Source organism: Schistocerca americana, chromosome 10, assembly GCF_021461395.2.
Source record: "Schistocerca americana isolate TAMUIC-IGC-003095 chromosome 10, iqSchAmer2.1, whole genome shotgun sequence".
Lineage (NCBI taxonomy): Eukaryota > Metazoa > Arthropoda > Insecta > Orthoptera > Acrididae > Schistocerca > Schistocerca americana.
Genome location: NC_060128.1, coordinates 188,414,887 through 188,431,306, shown reverse-complemented (window position 1 = coordinate 188,431,306; position 16,420 = coordinate 188,414,887). Strand labels below are relative to the sequence as shown.

Below are 16,420 nucleotides of genomic sequence, written 5' to 3'. Positions count from 1 at the left end.
TGATATGAAACAGTAAAGGCAGCTTATGCTTTTTCAGTGCTCGTATTTCCTGTTGTCTCGTGATGGCGTGATCACGGAGGATACGATATTGGCACGTCTGTGAATAAAATGGCAAAGGGTTGCTGTAAGCCACCTGCACAACTTCACTGAGAATTTTAAAGATGTACCTGTACAGACAGAACCCACGATGAAGTCCTAGGCATTTGCAGATTCTGGATGTCCTGCTATCAAGTGCACGAGCAGCAGCGTAGCCTGACTGCAGGTGACTGGCACACTTGTCGGAGGTCCTGTCCCTATAGGTACATTTTTAAGGTACTTGACAGAGGTGGGCGGGTGGCACCGAGGGTTTTGCCAAACTGGGCAGCCTGGGAAGGACCCTTTGCCATTTTATTCACACACATGTCAAAGGAGGACACAATACAGCACGAATGAAGAAGCATAAGCTGCTTTGAACTGCATTCAAACTTTCATCAAATGGTGTTGAGAGTTCCACCCCCCTCCCACCCCCCACCCCTCCTCCTCCCATTATCATGCCGCAGGAGGTTGCAAAACACAAGGTACGCAGAAGCATAAGCACCCTTTGCTGCTTTGGATCACATTCAAACCTCGTCAAATGGTGTTGGATGATCCCAAAGGGCTTCAACCTGTGCACAGGAGCAAAAATTGCAGTCGTGTTGCACTCCAAAAGGGTCAGATCACGTTTAATGGGGATGCATTCCCAATGTGTCCTTAGAAAATGGTCAAAACATCTGAGGATGTCAACAGTGTCACAGTTGTCAAGAACATCTTCTTGTCGTTCATCACACTGTGAACTGTTGTTTTTGACCAAAAAATGTGTGGGAATGATGCCTCAGGGAAACGAGTGGTTTCACTGAGATTCTTAATACCATACCCCCCCCCCCCCCCCCAAAGGTTCTTCTGAGCCAGTTCTGAGCAGAGGTGAGCCCAGAATGTTTTCCACACTCATAAGAAAACTGTGATTTCAATGAGGTGCATCGCAGTTCTGATCTCCGTCACAGAGATGAAATGGAGGTAAGAGGGCTGTGATTACCTTCTCATCATGTGACGCATCCACAGTGGCATTGGGCAGAATTGTGGTAAAATTTGGTGCCACATCATTAACCCATCTTACAGGTTACACAAACTTCTGAGTTGTAGCTTTTTCTCCAATGTGTTGACACCTTGCTGTTTGAAGTGTTGTTGAGACCAAGGGCGATGTGACAAGGCTTTTGCACCATTGTGGAAGAAGGCTGCATGCACCTTTGAGCTAAATTTCATATTTAGCATGACAATGTGTGGGAATTAAGGAGTTTCAAAAAAAGTAGTCCTTTAATTCTGTTGCACAGTCTAGATTATTGGTATTAACTGCATGGACTGAGCTGTTGGTTCGAAAAAAAAAAAAAAAAAAAAAAAAAAAAAAAAAAAAAAAAAAAAAAAAAAAAAAAAAGGTGTATTATTTCTGACAAATTTCATTAAGGAATAAATACACTACTGGCCATTAAAATTGCTACACAATGAAGATGTCGTGTTACAGACGTGAAATTTAACTGACAGGAAGAAGCTGCTGTGATATGCAAATGATTAGCTTTTCAGAGCATTCACACAGGGTTGACGCAGGTGGCGACACCTACAACGTGCTGACATGAGGAAAGTTTCCAACAGATTTCTCATACACAAACAGCAGTTAACCGGCGTTGCCTGGTGAAATGTTGTTGTGATGCCTCGTGTAAGGAGAAGAAATGCATACCATCACGTTTCCGACTTTGATAAAGGTCGGATTGTAGCCTATTGCAATTGTGGTTTATCATACTGTGACATTGCTGCTCGTGTTGGTTGAGATCCAATGACTGTTAGCAGAATATGGAATTGTTGGGTTCAGGAGGGTAATATGGAATGCCGTGCTGGATCCCAATGGCCTATCACTAGCAGACGAGGTGACAGGCATCTTATCCGCATGGCTGTAATGCATTGTGCATCCACGTCTCGATCCCTGAGTCATCATTTGGAAAACAACAACCATCTGCATGAACAGTTCGACGACGTTTGCAGCAGCATGGACTAACAGCCCGGAGACCATGGCTGCGGTTACCCTTGATGTTGCATCACAGACAGGAGCACCTGCGATGGTGTACTCAATGATGAACCTGGGTGCACGAATCGCAAAACGTCATTTTTTCAGATGAATCCAGGTTCTGTTTACAGCATCATGATGGTCACATCCATGTTTGGCGACATCACGGTGAACACACATTGGAAGCGTGAATTCGTCATCGCCATACTGGCGTATCATCTGGCGTGATGGTATGGGGTGCCATTGGTTACACGTCTCGGTCACCTCTTTTTCGCATTGACGGCATTTTGAACAGTGGACGTTACATTTCAGATGTGTTACGACCTGTGGCTCTACCCTTCATTCAATCCCTGCGAAACCCTACATTTCAGCAAGATAATGCACGGCCACATCTTGCAGGTCCTGTACGGGCCCTGCCCTGGCCAGCACATTATCCAGATATCTCACCAATTGAAAACGTCTGGTCAATAGTGGCCGAAAAATTGGCTCGTCACAATACGCCAGTCGCTACTCTTGATGAACTGTGGTATCGTGTTGAAGCTGCATGGCAGCTGTACCTGTACACGCCATCCAATCTCTGTTTGACTCAATGCCCAGGTGTATCAAGGCTGTTATTACGGCCAGAGATGGTTGTTCTGGGTACTGATTTCTCAGGATCTATGCACCCAAACTGCGTGAAAATGTAATCTCATGTCAGTTCTAGTATAATATATTTGTCCAATGAATATCCGTTTATCATCTGCACTTCTTCTTGGTGTTGCAATTTTAATAGCCAGTAGTGTACACTGTAGAATGTGTGGCACAGCACACATCTGCATGTACACTCCACAAGCCATCTGACAGCATGTAGCAGTCAGTACTTTCGGGTTCCTTTTCTGAATGGTGTGAGGGGAGAAATATTATTGGGAAACCTCCATACATGCTGTAATATCTCTGATTTTTGCAGCATGACCATTTCTGAGATTCATGTGGAAAGAAGTAAAATGTTCTCAGATCATAGACTCTAAGAACTCTAAGAATGGTAAACTTCTGTACAGTGCATAACACCTCTCTTGTAACATCTGGCACTGGAGCTTGTGATCATCCCTGCACCTAATGATGTGATGTGCTTCCACGTATTCTGCCGGGCTGTCATTTCCATTTTCTTACTATGTTTCACTGCAATATCTACTCACTGCCTAGACTCCAATTACCGTGTGAAGTAATGTCAGTCTTGTACCTCTGTAGCCAAGTTTGATTCTCAGTGTCCTCTGTGCCCTTTGATGCTCTTTCGTTCTTCAGAGTTTGCAGCGATATTCCGTGAAATGCAAATTCCCTCTGTGTTTTCCAACTCTGATGGATTCCATAGCCAGCAATATTTTAATAAATTATTTAAATTAATTTCGCAGCTTGAGGTCTCGCGGTAACATTCTTGCTTCCCGAACACGGGGTCCCAGGTTCGATTCCCGGCAGGGTCAGGGATTTTCACCTGCCCTGAGATGACTGGATGTTGTTGTGTCATCCTCATCATCATCATTCATTCCCATTATGGTCGGAGGAAGGCAACAGCAAACCACCTCCATTAGGACCTTGCCTAGTATGGTGGTGCAGGTCACCCGCATCGTTCCCCTGTGCTCTGTCAAGAAGCATGTGACTCCATTTTCAGTTAAATTGGCATTATTTAAACTGAGAACTCTGACCCAGTTTTTCTGATTTCTTTATTTTGATAGATTCCTTAATAATGTTGTCCTAGAAACTTGGCATTTGCACCACAATGCTGGTTTCATTGTATTTCATTTTACAATTGCATTTTAGGCAGTGCTCATTAACAGCTGATTTACTCAGTTGTTTTAGTCGTCTGTGACACTAATGTTCCTCACAATGTGCTGAGAAAACCTGAGGTGTCACATTACATCACTCTAAGGAGAGGAGATTTTCGACAACATACGCAGATTCGATAATATCCACCATGCGTAAGACTGATCTCTCATGACATTGAGCTCCCTAACAAAATAGTGGCTTGAGACTGACATTAGTTTAGAGTATGTATGGAATCCAAGCATCCAGTACTCATAACGGCAAAAATTTCAGCACTTGAAGAAGACGGATGGGTCAGTTGTCAAAATATTGTGCAGGAAATGGAAATGACAACTCGCCAGAACACCTGGAAACGCCCTATTAATCAGTTGCACTCAAAATCCTGAGAGATCACACTTCTGCAATTCACTTGCACTTTCTTAATGAACCTGTGACAAATTGCACAGACCATTCTTCATCACACATTCTCTATCTGTTCTATTAATTGAACCTGGTAAGTGTCCCAGTGAACGAGATATACTCAAGAATCTTTCAAATTAGTGTTTCATAATCCACATCTTTCATGGATGAGTTACATTTCTTAGACATTCTTCCAATGAATCTTATCCAGGCTGCTTCTTTTTCTACAGTTAGCTTGATGTGGTCATTTTATTTGAGGCCACTCTGGACAGTTACTCCTTTACTTCAATTAAATAACTTTTTGAATGACAGACTGCAGTGGAGGAGACAGTGTTTTGGCTTGCAGCCAGCCACATTTGATGAGGCTCTGCCAGCACCTGCAAAATAGGTGACATGGTGAGCACATGGCACTTGAAAAAGAACTATGGTCGATATGCGGCTGTTCCCTATCACTGACTCACAAAAATGTCAATTGCAAAATTATTCTAATTGAAGTATAGATATTTTACAGTTGTTACTGTTTCCAACTATTTATCACCAACAGTCTAATCCACAGTGACGGATCTCTCCACCCATTTATGTGCAAAATGTTACATTTATCTACATTCCCGGTCAACTGTCAGTGCTTGCATCAGTTGTTGATCATTGGCAGGTCTTTCTGCATTTTGCTGCAGTCTTCTCACATTGCAACCTTGCTAAAGACAACTTTGTCTTTCTCAAACAGGCACAAAAATTGACACAATTTTTTAACTTGGAAAAGCTCCATAACAATAATAACTAGAAATATAGTACGTCTCATTGTAAAGAACTACTTAAAAAAACTGGGTATCCTTACTGCACCAAGTGGGTTCATCTACTATACTAATACCAATCTTTTATGCAAATCAGGGAAAATGTCATTAAGTATTTCACTAATAGTGCAAGTTCTATATATAATCATGAAACCAGAGCCCAATTTGAACATAAAAAAAGATAAACAGCCCTTTGATCAGGGAATAATATCAGATACCAAATTGCAAAAGGAGGTGAGAAAGAGTACTAAAACATATTTTTAAAACTCATAAAAAATTATAAATTTTTATAATTACCTTAATTGTAATAATGCACAACTAACATTATGTTGCAAGAAAAGTAGGTCAGGTTGTTAAGAAATGATTATCTGGGCACTGTTAATCCTGCATCCGAGTTATGTGTAAGCTATGATTACAAGAAGCTTTTGATTGTTAATCTAAAACTGTTCACTTCACTGCTGGGATGGAGTGATGAGTTTTGGGTTATGTAGCCAAGTAAATACCTGCCAAATTATTTTTTCCTGAAAACATAACATTTTAGTAAAGCTTTGGAGAAGTAGGGTACATCAGAACAGGCACAGTAAAAGAAGTACCCACTCACCAGAGAGACGATGCCTGCTGTCTGAGCGGCCGCTGGCAGCGAGCACGCCCCGCACTCCTCCATGTACAGCATTGCACCTGTGGGCAGTATCACACAGATAGAGGGTAAACACTGACAGCCGTATCTCAGTTTATGTTAGGTTAGGTTAGGGTTTGATAGTTGAGGTGAATAGAGAGAATGTAGGACATTACTTTGGACAGGGAAACGCTGATGAGCTGCAACATAATGGCCACTGCCCACCTAAAGGATGAAGAAAATGCAATTCTAACATTAAAAGAAACAAAAACTCTGAAGGTTGGGATGGAATATCCACTGAAATTATTAAAGCAGTACACAAAAAATTGCAAACCCACTAGCTCAAATAATGAATCAATGTTTTGAAGAGGGGTGCTTCCCAGATATACTGAAATATGCTGCAGTCAAACCACTTTTCAAAAAGGGATCAAGAGAGATCATGGAAAGTTATTGTCCTATCTCAGTTCTCCCAGTAATACCCAAAGTATTTGAAAAAGTTGCTATTGCCCAAATCCAGAAAATCATTGCAAAATATTCTATTATTCTGAAGAGTCAGTGTGGTTTCAAACAACAGAAAAACACAATAGATGCAGTGAACAGCCAACAAGGCCTTCTTCAACATTACGTAGGTTGGAACTTAAATAGTGGCAACACTGCTGTGAAGACACTATGCAATGGAATCTACTATTGTCGCTGATAGTACACATTGTTGACATACCTACCTTACCTCCAAGCAAATGGACTCGCCTGTCCCACGTCACCAGCGTGCGCACAATCGAGGGAAAACAATAACTTGTGAGAGAGCGGGCTAACGTAATGGTGTCACTATGTTTTTGAAACAGGAACAACAGACTTGGATCAAGATTGAATGTGCCAGAGTTCATACAGCATGGCAGTGTCATCAAGGTCTTCAAGAGACATGTGAGGAATCAGCGTTGCCATACAGAACAATGGCACATTGGGTAAAACCTTCAACGAAGGTCGACAACCCCTTGGGTTGGAAAGAACCCTGTTCACATGCTGAAGAAATCGTCTTGGAAGTGAGTTAATTGTCATTACAGTGCAGTGTTAACGACTTGTGTAATAAATCGACTGATTCAGAATACCTTGTCACAAAGTGTTGTAAAATATCAGTGCCCTTTAGGATAATGCATCTAAATGTGCAGTATCTCAGGAATAAACTCAATTTGCTGCAAGTATTTGTGGATGAGAATTCACCACACTTATTAGTAATGACAGAACATGGACTAAAAGACAATGAAATTGAGTATTGCAAATTAGAAGGTTATGTGCTAGCAGATAGCTACTGCAGGCAACAACACAAAGGGGGTGGGCTGGCAATATTTGTAAATGAACATCTTACATTTAAGAAAGTTTCATTTGTTGAACAATACTGCAAAGAAGAAACAATTGAAATGGCTGGTGTTGTCCACATAAACACTCATTCAAGCAGGTTAGCCAAACATAAAGTTATTAGTATGTACCGCCCACCAAATACAGATGTGTTGTACTATCTTGATAGACTTAACAGGGAAATTAGACAAGCAGGCCCCACTGACCTTAGCATAGTTGGAGACTTAAATATTGATGCAAACTCCTGTAGTATAACCTATTTGAAAATAACAGATATATTAAACTCATATAATATCACAAATATAGTGAACTCTGACACTAGAGTAACAGAGTCAAGCTCCAGTACAATAGATTATGTAATAGTCAACAAAAATATAAAAGACAGTGTTAACTTTCAAACTGTTGATTTTCTTTACTCAGATCACTATTGTCAAGTGTTACAATATTTAAGGTTTGCTGTACCAATGGCAACTAAGATAATTGAGAAGATCCTGAATAGCACCAACATCAGTGCCTTCAAAACTAATTTAGCAGAGGAGAAATGGGACACTATTTACCAAACTAAATGGCCAGGAAAAAATGAAAAAAATTTTATAGGACAGTGCTGAAGCATTTCAACTGCTGCTGCTCTCTCAAAGAAATAACCAAGGTACGAACCAACACTCATCTTGAAAGTAATACTAGGCTGAAACTTACACCTAGGCTGATTAAGTTATGGCAGAATATATACGATCTTGACTGCTTATATAAGGAAACAAAGCTACATATATTTAAGGAAGAGTACAATCAAGCCAAAAAAACTTTAAAGACAGACCTTTTACTCTTGAGGAAACAGATAAACAATGATGCAATAGAGCATTCAGCCAACGTAGGTAAGGTATCCTGTAGACTAATCAATAAACATTGTGAAGTCACGAGAAAGGGACAGACTGAACCAGTTAGCATTAGACATGAGGGCCATCTAGTGAAAGATCCAAATGAAGTATGTAATTTATTCAATAACCATTTTATCTATCATTTTGACTAACCTGCTCCTATTATAGATCTACAGGCTGGCACACCAAATGATGTCACGAATGGTACAGAGCTCGAATTTACTGAGGTGAATCAACAGGAAACATTTAACACAATACAAAAGCTAAAGAACAAGCATTCATCTGTATTGGATGATATCTCAGGTGTGGTGTTAAAGAAATATGCCAATGAAATAATTAAATTCCTTACCTATCTTATCAATTGTAGTATTAATGAAAAAATATACCAAAATGCCTTAAAAATAAGTGTAATACAGCCAATCCATAAGAAGGGAAGTAAAGAAGAAGTTTCAAATTATAGATCAATATCACTAATCCCTACCTTCAGTAAAATATTTGAAACAGTTACCCTATCACAACTCTCAACATTTTTCTCAAGACATAAAATGCTTACCAAATCGCAGCATGGGTTTAGGAAAGACCTAAGCATGGCCACTGCTGTTACCAGTTCCTTCCATGAAGTATATAGCAACACAGAATGGGGTATGCACACAGCCAGAATATTCCTTGACTTGAGCAGAGCTTTTGGCTCAGTAAACCATGAGCTTCTATTACAAAAACTCTGGGCATACAATATCAGTGATGCATCAATGAAACTTCTACCCACCTATCTGGTGAATTGGAAGCAGTGTACCAAACTTACACATCAAATTGACAATAATATCTTAACTTTTAAATCCACAAGTGAAACAGTGGCACAGGGAGTCCCTCAAGGCTCAATTCTTGGACCTTTCCTCTGTTTGACATATATTAATGACGTACACACCATTAACTCACACTTTGTAAGTTATGCTGATGACACCTCAATTTTATTTCTTGGTAAAGATTGTGAGGAACTGAAATTTTCAGCAAGTAATGGGATGCTAGAATTAAGTTCATATTTTCATGCACAAGGATTAAAGGCCAATGAAAATAAATCCTAGATGCTAATATTTACAACTGGCAGCTCACACCACTCATGTGTAAATGAGGTATGCGGCATAGTGGCAGAGGAAGCAAATGGGTGTAAATTTCTAGGGGTCCATCTGGACCCAAACCTGCAGTGGATTAGCCACATTAACGCTGTATGTAAAAAAGTCAGCAATGGGCTGTATCTTCTTAGCCAACTGTCCACAATGGTGCCCACTCACGCACTTAAAACTGTGTATATGGGTCAGTCTATCGCCATCTTAGCTACTGTATATAAATATGGGGTTGTGCTGCAGACATTCACCTTAACAGAGTACTATTGCTACAAGTGTGGTGTCACCGCCAGACACCACACTTGCTAGGTGGTAGCCTTTAAATCGGCCGCGGTCCATTAGTATACGTCAGACCCGCGTGTCGCCACTGTCAGTGATTGCAGACCGAGCGCCACCACACGGCAGGTCTAGAGAGACTTCCTAGCACTCACCCAGTTGTACAGCCGACTTTGCTAGGAAAGGTTCACTGACAAATACACTCTCATTTGCCGAGACGATAGTTAGCATAGCCTTCAGCTACGTCATTTGCTATGACCTAGCAAGGCGCCATTATCAATAGATATTTAACTTGTGATGCCTGTACCGTCAGACCGATGTTCTCCAATTGAGGATTAAAGTTAAGTATTCCAAGAACTATGTTCTTTTCTTTATAGGATAATTACTTTACCTTGTTCCAGACCTCACGCCAATCTGCGTGAGCTTAAAAGCGTGCATTTCGGCCTCCTCTAGCAACACGGTGTTGGCTCTTCTCCCAACACTTCAACAAGAAATAGGGTTAAGGATTATATGTGGACTAGGCTATAAAGACTCTTGCCGTGATGTTTTCGGACAACACAAGTACTTCACTATATACTCTTTTTATCTTTATAAATTAATTACTTTTTTGTCTCACAGAAAACTGAAGTAACTAAATGTAGTGCTATACATGACCACAACACCAGTTCCAAAGAGAATTACTACTGACAAAGAATAAGATTAAAAATGAGAGACCAGAGCCCATATACTAATGGACATGGGAAAAACAGTAATAAAAATCAATTAAAATCAAAACTAAAAGAATTCTTAATTGAGAAGTTTCTCTATTCACTCAACAAATTTTAAACGGTTCAGTTTAAGAGCTGTAAAGTAATGTATAAATGTATTAATATGTGTATGATGTAATGTATTTTGGCAAGCATCAATTTACTGTTTAATTACTACCTGTAAGGCTAAGATCAAAATGCATTTTATGATTGTAACTGTTCTTGATATTTGCAAAAACCATCATATTGATGGCTCCACAAAAAAAATCTAAATAAATAAATAAATAAAGCTTGTTCATGTTAACGTCCTCCACACCTCTGTGGCATGTTGTAACAGTTATCGGGATTTACACCCTGTATAGCAGAGCAGAGGTGAACGGTGAATCAAAGCATTGTAGTGATGATATGGCCCGGATGTGGAGGAATTGGCCACCACTGCCATCCTCCACACAGATTGGGACTTATCGCATACAGATGACAGTGACCATGTGTGTGTGACTTATGCATGTATGAATGCATGTGTGTTTTGTCAGCATCTGGTGAAGGGCTTAAAAGGAGAGATGCCAGTCGGTGAGATTGACTTTTTGAAACCATCTGTATGGTGACAGGCTAAGAGCCCACGTATCACACTCTGCAGCCAGTCAACCTGGTGGGCCCTCATTCACAAGTAACTGGGAAAAAAAATTGGTATTTTGCATGATGGACAGTAGCATTAAAAAGTATCATTGTATTGACTGTTTGCATGATGTAATGGATAGGGTAAGTCCTTCACATGCAGAAAGTCAGGTTCAAATCTTGCCAGATACTTCAATCTTTTCATCTTCAAATCTTTATTGAAATTGCTCTGATTATTATTTTTATTCAGTTCTTTGGTTTAAATACAATTTTTATTGCTAATCCTATGTCACATGATGTTAATCATTGTATCACCTTTTTTCTCCCTATAACTTTAACGACTTGAAATCTTTCTTAATGTGAATTTAACTAACTTTATGTATTGATTTTGATTTAATTTCTTTAGCTTTGTCATCCTGTTTCTTCACCCATGTTGTTGCATTCACTATTTATATTCCTCACTTTGCTTGAATTTCATTTTATTTACAATCCCTTCTTTCGGTTAAACTTTCATCTGTGTTATGTCATTCACAGTGCAGCAGTAATTTAGTCTTTGTTTTAAATGTTTGTATGATGATAAAAAAAAATGCACATCTTGTAACGAAAAATACATTTTTGACACCATTGCACAGTCAGTATTGAGAGATTTTGTCATATTTTGTTTCTTACCTAACAGTTTGGCTTTTTCAAGTACTTAAATATTATAAAAGATAAATGTAATTAAACTGACATTCACAAAAAGTCCTGAATGGAAAAGGATGATACAAAGAAAAAAATAAGAACAAATGAAAAACTTAAGGTTCATAAGATAATTAAAATGACGTGGCAAAAGTGCAGAAATAAAAAATTACATTTAAACCAATTAACTGAATAAAAGTAATGATCAAAGTCATTTCCATAAAGATTTAAAGGTAACAAAATTGAAGTACCAGCCGAGATGCAAATGCACAACCTTCTGCACATCAAGGCCTTACCCTATCCATTGCACCGCACAAACAGTAAGGTGATGCTTTTTTAATGCTTCTGAGTTTCAAGCAAAATTCTGAAATTTTTTCATCAATTACTCACAAACATGGGCCCACCAGGGTGAATGGCTGCAGTGTGTGATACCTGGGACCTTAACCTACAATACCACATAGGTGGTTTCCAAAAGTCAGTCTCACTGTTGGGGACCTATCCTTGTTATTTTGGTATGTGATAATATATAGCAGTCTTTTTCCAATGTGCTCTGTTTGATGAAGATCATGTTGTTATGGTGCAGCACCTGGGAGTGATCATCTGGGAAATGGCAGAGGTGGTCAAGTGTTTGTGTCCTACTGTCACGAGCATCTGTGGGAAGTGCTCGAGGGACCATGAAACTGTGAGTAGGTGACAAGCTGTCAGACATCCACGCCTTGCCACAGAACATGGAGGTTGGAGGAATATCCACCCTGTGAAGCACGATAGGCAGCAGTCTGTGGAAGGGTGGATGCAGAGTACATTACTTGTGCAGGTATAAGTGTTCCAGAGTATAATATCCAGTGCCCACTGTCGAGTGGGCAGTTCCACACTACATGTTCCCATGTTAACCCAAGAGCACCTACAACCAAATCTACATCTATACTCTGAAAACCACTGTGAGATTCATGGCAGAGGCTACATCTCATTGTATCAATTATTAGGGTTTCTTCCTTTTCCATTCATGTATGGTGCACAGGAAGAATGATTGTTTGATGCCTCTGTGTTTGCAGTAATTATTCTAACCTTATACTCATGATCCTTATGTGAGCAATATGTGGGAGGTTGTAGGATATTCCTAGGGTAATCATTCAAAACCAGTTCTTGAAACTTTGTTAATAGACTTTCTCAGGATAGTTTACGTCTATCTTCATGAGTCTTCCAGTTCAGTTGCTTCAGCATCTCTGTGACACTCTCTCACGGATTAAGCTAACCTGTGGGCATTCATGCTGCCCTTCTCTGTATCTACATCTACATGGATTCTCTGCAAATCACATTTAAGTGCCTGGCATAGGGTTCATCGAACCACCTTTACAATTCTCTATTATTCCAATCTCATATAGCACAGAAAGAATGACCACCTATATCTTTCCGTATGAGCTCTGGTTTCCCTTATTTTATCATGGTGATCATTCCGCCCTGTGTAGGTTGGTGTCAACAAAATATTTTCGCATTCAGAGGAGAAAGTTGGTGATTGGAATTTCGTGAGATATGTCTTACTAGTCCTATTTGGAACGGGTCCCACACAGTTGAGCAATATTCTAGAACCATTCACACAAGTGATTTGTAAGCAATCTCATTTGCATATTGATTGCACTTCCCCAGTATAATACCAATAAAGTGAAGTCTACCACCTGCTTTACCCATGACTGAACCTATGTGATCATTCCATTTCATATCCTTACAAAGCATTACACTCAGGTATTTGTATGAGTTGGACAATTTCAACAGTGACTCAATGATATTGTAATCATAGGATACTATGTTTTTTTTTTCATTTTGTTGAGTGCAAAATTTTACATTTCTCAACATTAAAACAAGTTATCAATCTCTGCACCACTTTGAAATCTTATCAATATCTGACTGAATATTTATGCAGTTTCTTTCAGATAGTACTTCATTATAGATAACTGCATCATCTGCAGAAAGCCTGATTTTACTATTAATATTATCTGCAAGGTCATTTATATATAACATAGCAAGGGTCACAACACTCTTCCCTGGGACACATCCAAAGTTACTTCTACATCTGACGATGACTCTCCATCCGAGATAACATGCTGCATCTGCCCTACCAAAAAGTCCTCATTACAGTCACAAATTTCACTTGACAGCTCATATGATCATTCTTTTGACAATAAGTGTAGGTTGGTTCTGAGTCAAATGCTTTTTGGAAATCAGGAAATACAGCATCTACCTGATTGCCTTGATCCAAAGCTTTCAGTATGGCATGTGAAAAAAGAGTGAGTTGCACTTTACATCATCAATTGAGGAGGTCATTTCTTTCAAGATATCTCATTGTCTTTGAGTTCAGAATATGTTCGAAGATGCTACAATAAATTGATGTCAAGTATATTGGACGGTAGTTTTGTGGATCGCTTCTACTAACCTTCTTGTAGACAGGTGTGACTTGTGCCTTTTTCCAAGAACTGGGCACAGTTTTTTGTTTGAGGGATCTACAGTCGATTATAATTAGAAGAGGAGCTAACTCAGCCAAAAAATCAGTATATACTGTGACAGGGATTCCATTGGGCTCTGGAGCTTTGTTCAGTTTTAACAATTTCAGTTGTTACTCAACACCATTGACACTAGTACATATTTCATTCATCTTTTAAGTTGTACAGGGATTAAACTGGGGCAGTTCTCATGGATTTTCCTTTGCAAAGGAACATTTGAAAATGGAGTTGCGCGTTTCAGCTTTTGCTTTGTAACCCTCTGTTTCAGTTCCATTCTTATTCACTAGGGACTGGATACTAACTTTGGTGCCACTAACAGTCTTTACATGCAATCAGAATTTCTTTGTGTTCTGTGAATCACTTGACAATATTCTGCCACAATAGTCATTGAAGGCATCACACAATCCTCTCTTGACAGCCAAATGTGTTTCATTCTCTCTATCTATAGCTGTACACTTTGCTTTATACCTATTATACAGTAATCTCTGTTTCTTTAGAAGTTTTTTTTTACAGTGACTATATATAATGGAGTTTCCCTCCCATTATGAATTGTTCTTTTAAACTTGAGGTGGAATTCTCCTTCATGCTCCCACCATCTGCTGAAAGTTTCAAGTTCCTCATTGAGACATGACACTACTGATTTTTATCTAATTTACTGAACATGTGTATCTTTCTGCTTGTTTTAGTTGTCCTTTGTACTTTAGTAGTCATTGTTGCCACAACCACATCATGATCACTGATACCAGTTTCAATGTGAACATCCTCAAGGAGCTCCGGTCTGTTTGTTACCATTAGATCCAATATATTTACATCAAGAGTGGGGTTCCTAACTATCTGTTCTAGGTAGTTTTCAGAGAAGGCATTTAGTTAAGTTTCACAGGATGTCTTATCATGCCCACCACTAAAAAAAACATTAATTTACTTAATTAACTGTTGGATGATTAAAGTCTCCACTGATGGTTACAATATGATTGGGGAACTTATGTACAAGTGAATTGAGATTTTCTCTAAAGTTTTCAGTTACATCAGGAGATGAGTCTGGTATGTGATAGAAGGATCCAATTGTCATTTTATGCCACACCTGAGTCTTGCCCAAACAATCTCACATGCAACTACAATTTATACCTTAGTGGATTTGAGTTTCTTGTCTACTGTGACAAATGCACCACCTCCATTTCCCAATTGCCCATCCTTTCAGTATACAGTGTGATTATAATCAAAGTAAAACTTTCAAACCGCTGTAGAAATAACACCATTGGTCAGAATGACATCAAATTGCAATGGAATATTATCAGAGAAGGGGGAAAATGCATGGCAGAAGAAAAATAAATAGTTACCATATGTAGGAGTGCCCGAGGGAGCAATCGAGCCTACGCCGGAATCAGACGCACAGTCCATGACTGCAGTGCCTTAGACTGCTCTTTTAATTGTCCTGAGGCCAAAAACCACATAAATAGCTTCAATCACACTGGGCTTTAATTGTCATGAGGCCAAAAACTGCATAAAAAGCATCACTCAAAATCAAATCAGATTATTAGTTTCTGTGTGACTGGCACTAAACACGTTCAGTATGCTGTCCACCATTTTCTGCAACAAGTTGAAATCGAGAAACAGCATGTTCCACAACTGATCGAAGTGTTTAAGGGGTAACATTCAGAATGTGTTGCACAATGCATGCCTTCAGTGCAGCCAAGTTTGGAGCTGGAACACTCAACACAACATCTTTCAGATAGCCCCACAGCCAGAAGTCACACAGATTAAGATCAGGTGATCAGGACAGCCAGACTGTAGGGAAATGGTAGCTGATAATTCTAGCATTTCCGAAATGGCGCTTCAGCAGCTGCTTAACTGGATTTTCAATGTGCAGAGGTGTCCCATCTTGCATAAAAATGATCCCATCTGCACATCCATGCTGTTGGAGAGCTGGAATGACATGGTTGCGCAAAAGACATTCATAGTGCTTACCAGTGATGGTACAAATAACAGGAACAGAAGCACCTGTCTCTTCAAGAAAATATAGCCCTATGATAAATGATGCCATAAACCCACAAAGCGACCATTTCAGGATGAAGTGGTATTGGTTCATTTGCGTGTGGATTTTCCACTGCGCATAATCATCAATTCTGTATATTGACATATCCTGTCAGATGGAAGTGGGCTTCGTCTGTCCAAAAAATCTTCCACAGCCACTCATTATCCACTTCCATGCAAGCAAGAAATTCTAAAGAAAAGGTCTCTCTTGCTGGCAGGTCAACAGGAAGCAACTTGTGCACATGGGTAATTTTGAATGGATAGCAAAGAAGAATGTTTCTTAGGATTTTACTCACCGTGCTCATGGGTATGTCCAATGTTTAGGCAATTCTCTGTGCACTACATGTTTGCACACCACCACTTGCCATCTCCTGCATTGCTGTGGCTATTGCTTTCACTGACATTGAGTCAATTCATTTCCTCCCTCTACCAGGTTGCACACCAAAAGAATGCTTCTTTTTGAATTTCCAAATTATTTTCTCCAGACCCACGGCAGTCATTAGACAAACACCTTTTTCAAACCCTTCAATGTCTGGAACTTCTGCAGAGCAATGTG

At 39.5% G+C, this 16,420-nt stretch overlaps 1 protein-coding gene across 2 annotated transcripts in view; it reads right to left on the bottom strand.

The window, feature by feature from the left end:
* LOC124552435 overlaps nucleotides 1-16,420 on the bottom strand; it is a 68,312-nt gene that overhangs the window by 29,260 nt on the left and 22,632 nt on the right. For both annotated transcript variants that reach the window (XM_047126707.1, XM_047126708.1), the window contains exon 2: nucleotides 5,660-5,736. In XM_047126707.1, the coding sequence (XP_046982663.1) occupies nucleotides 5,660-5,731 (72 nt within the window). In that variant the 5' untranslated portion in view covers nucleotides 5,732-5,736. The remainder of the gene's footprint in view (nucleotides 1-5,659; nucleotides 5,737-16,420) is intronic.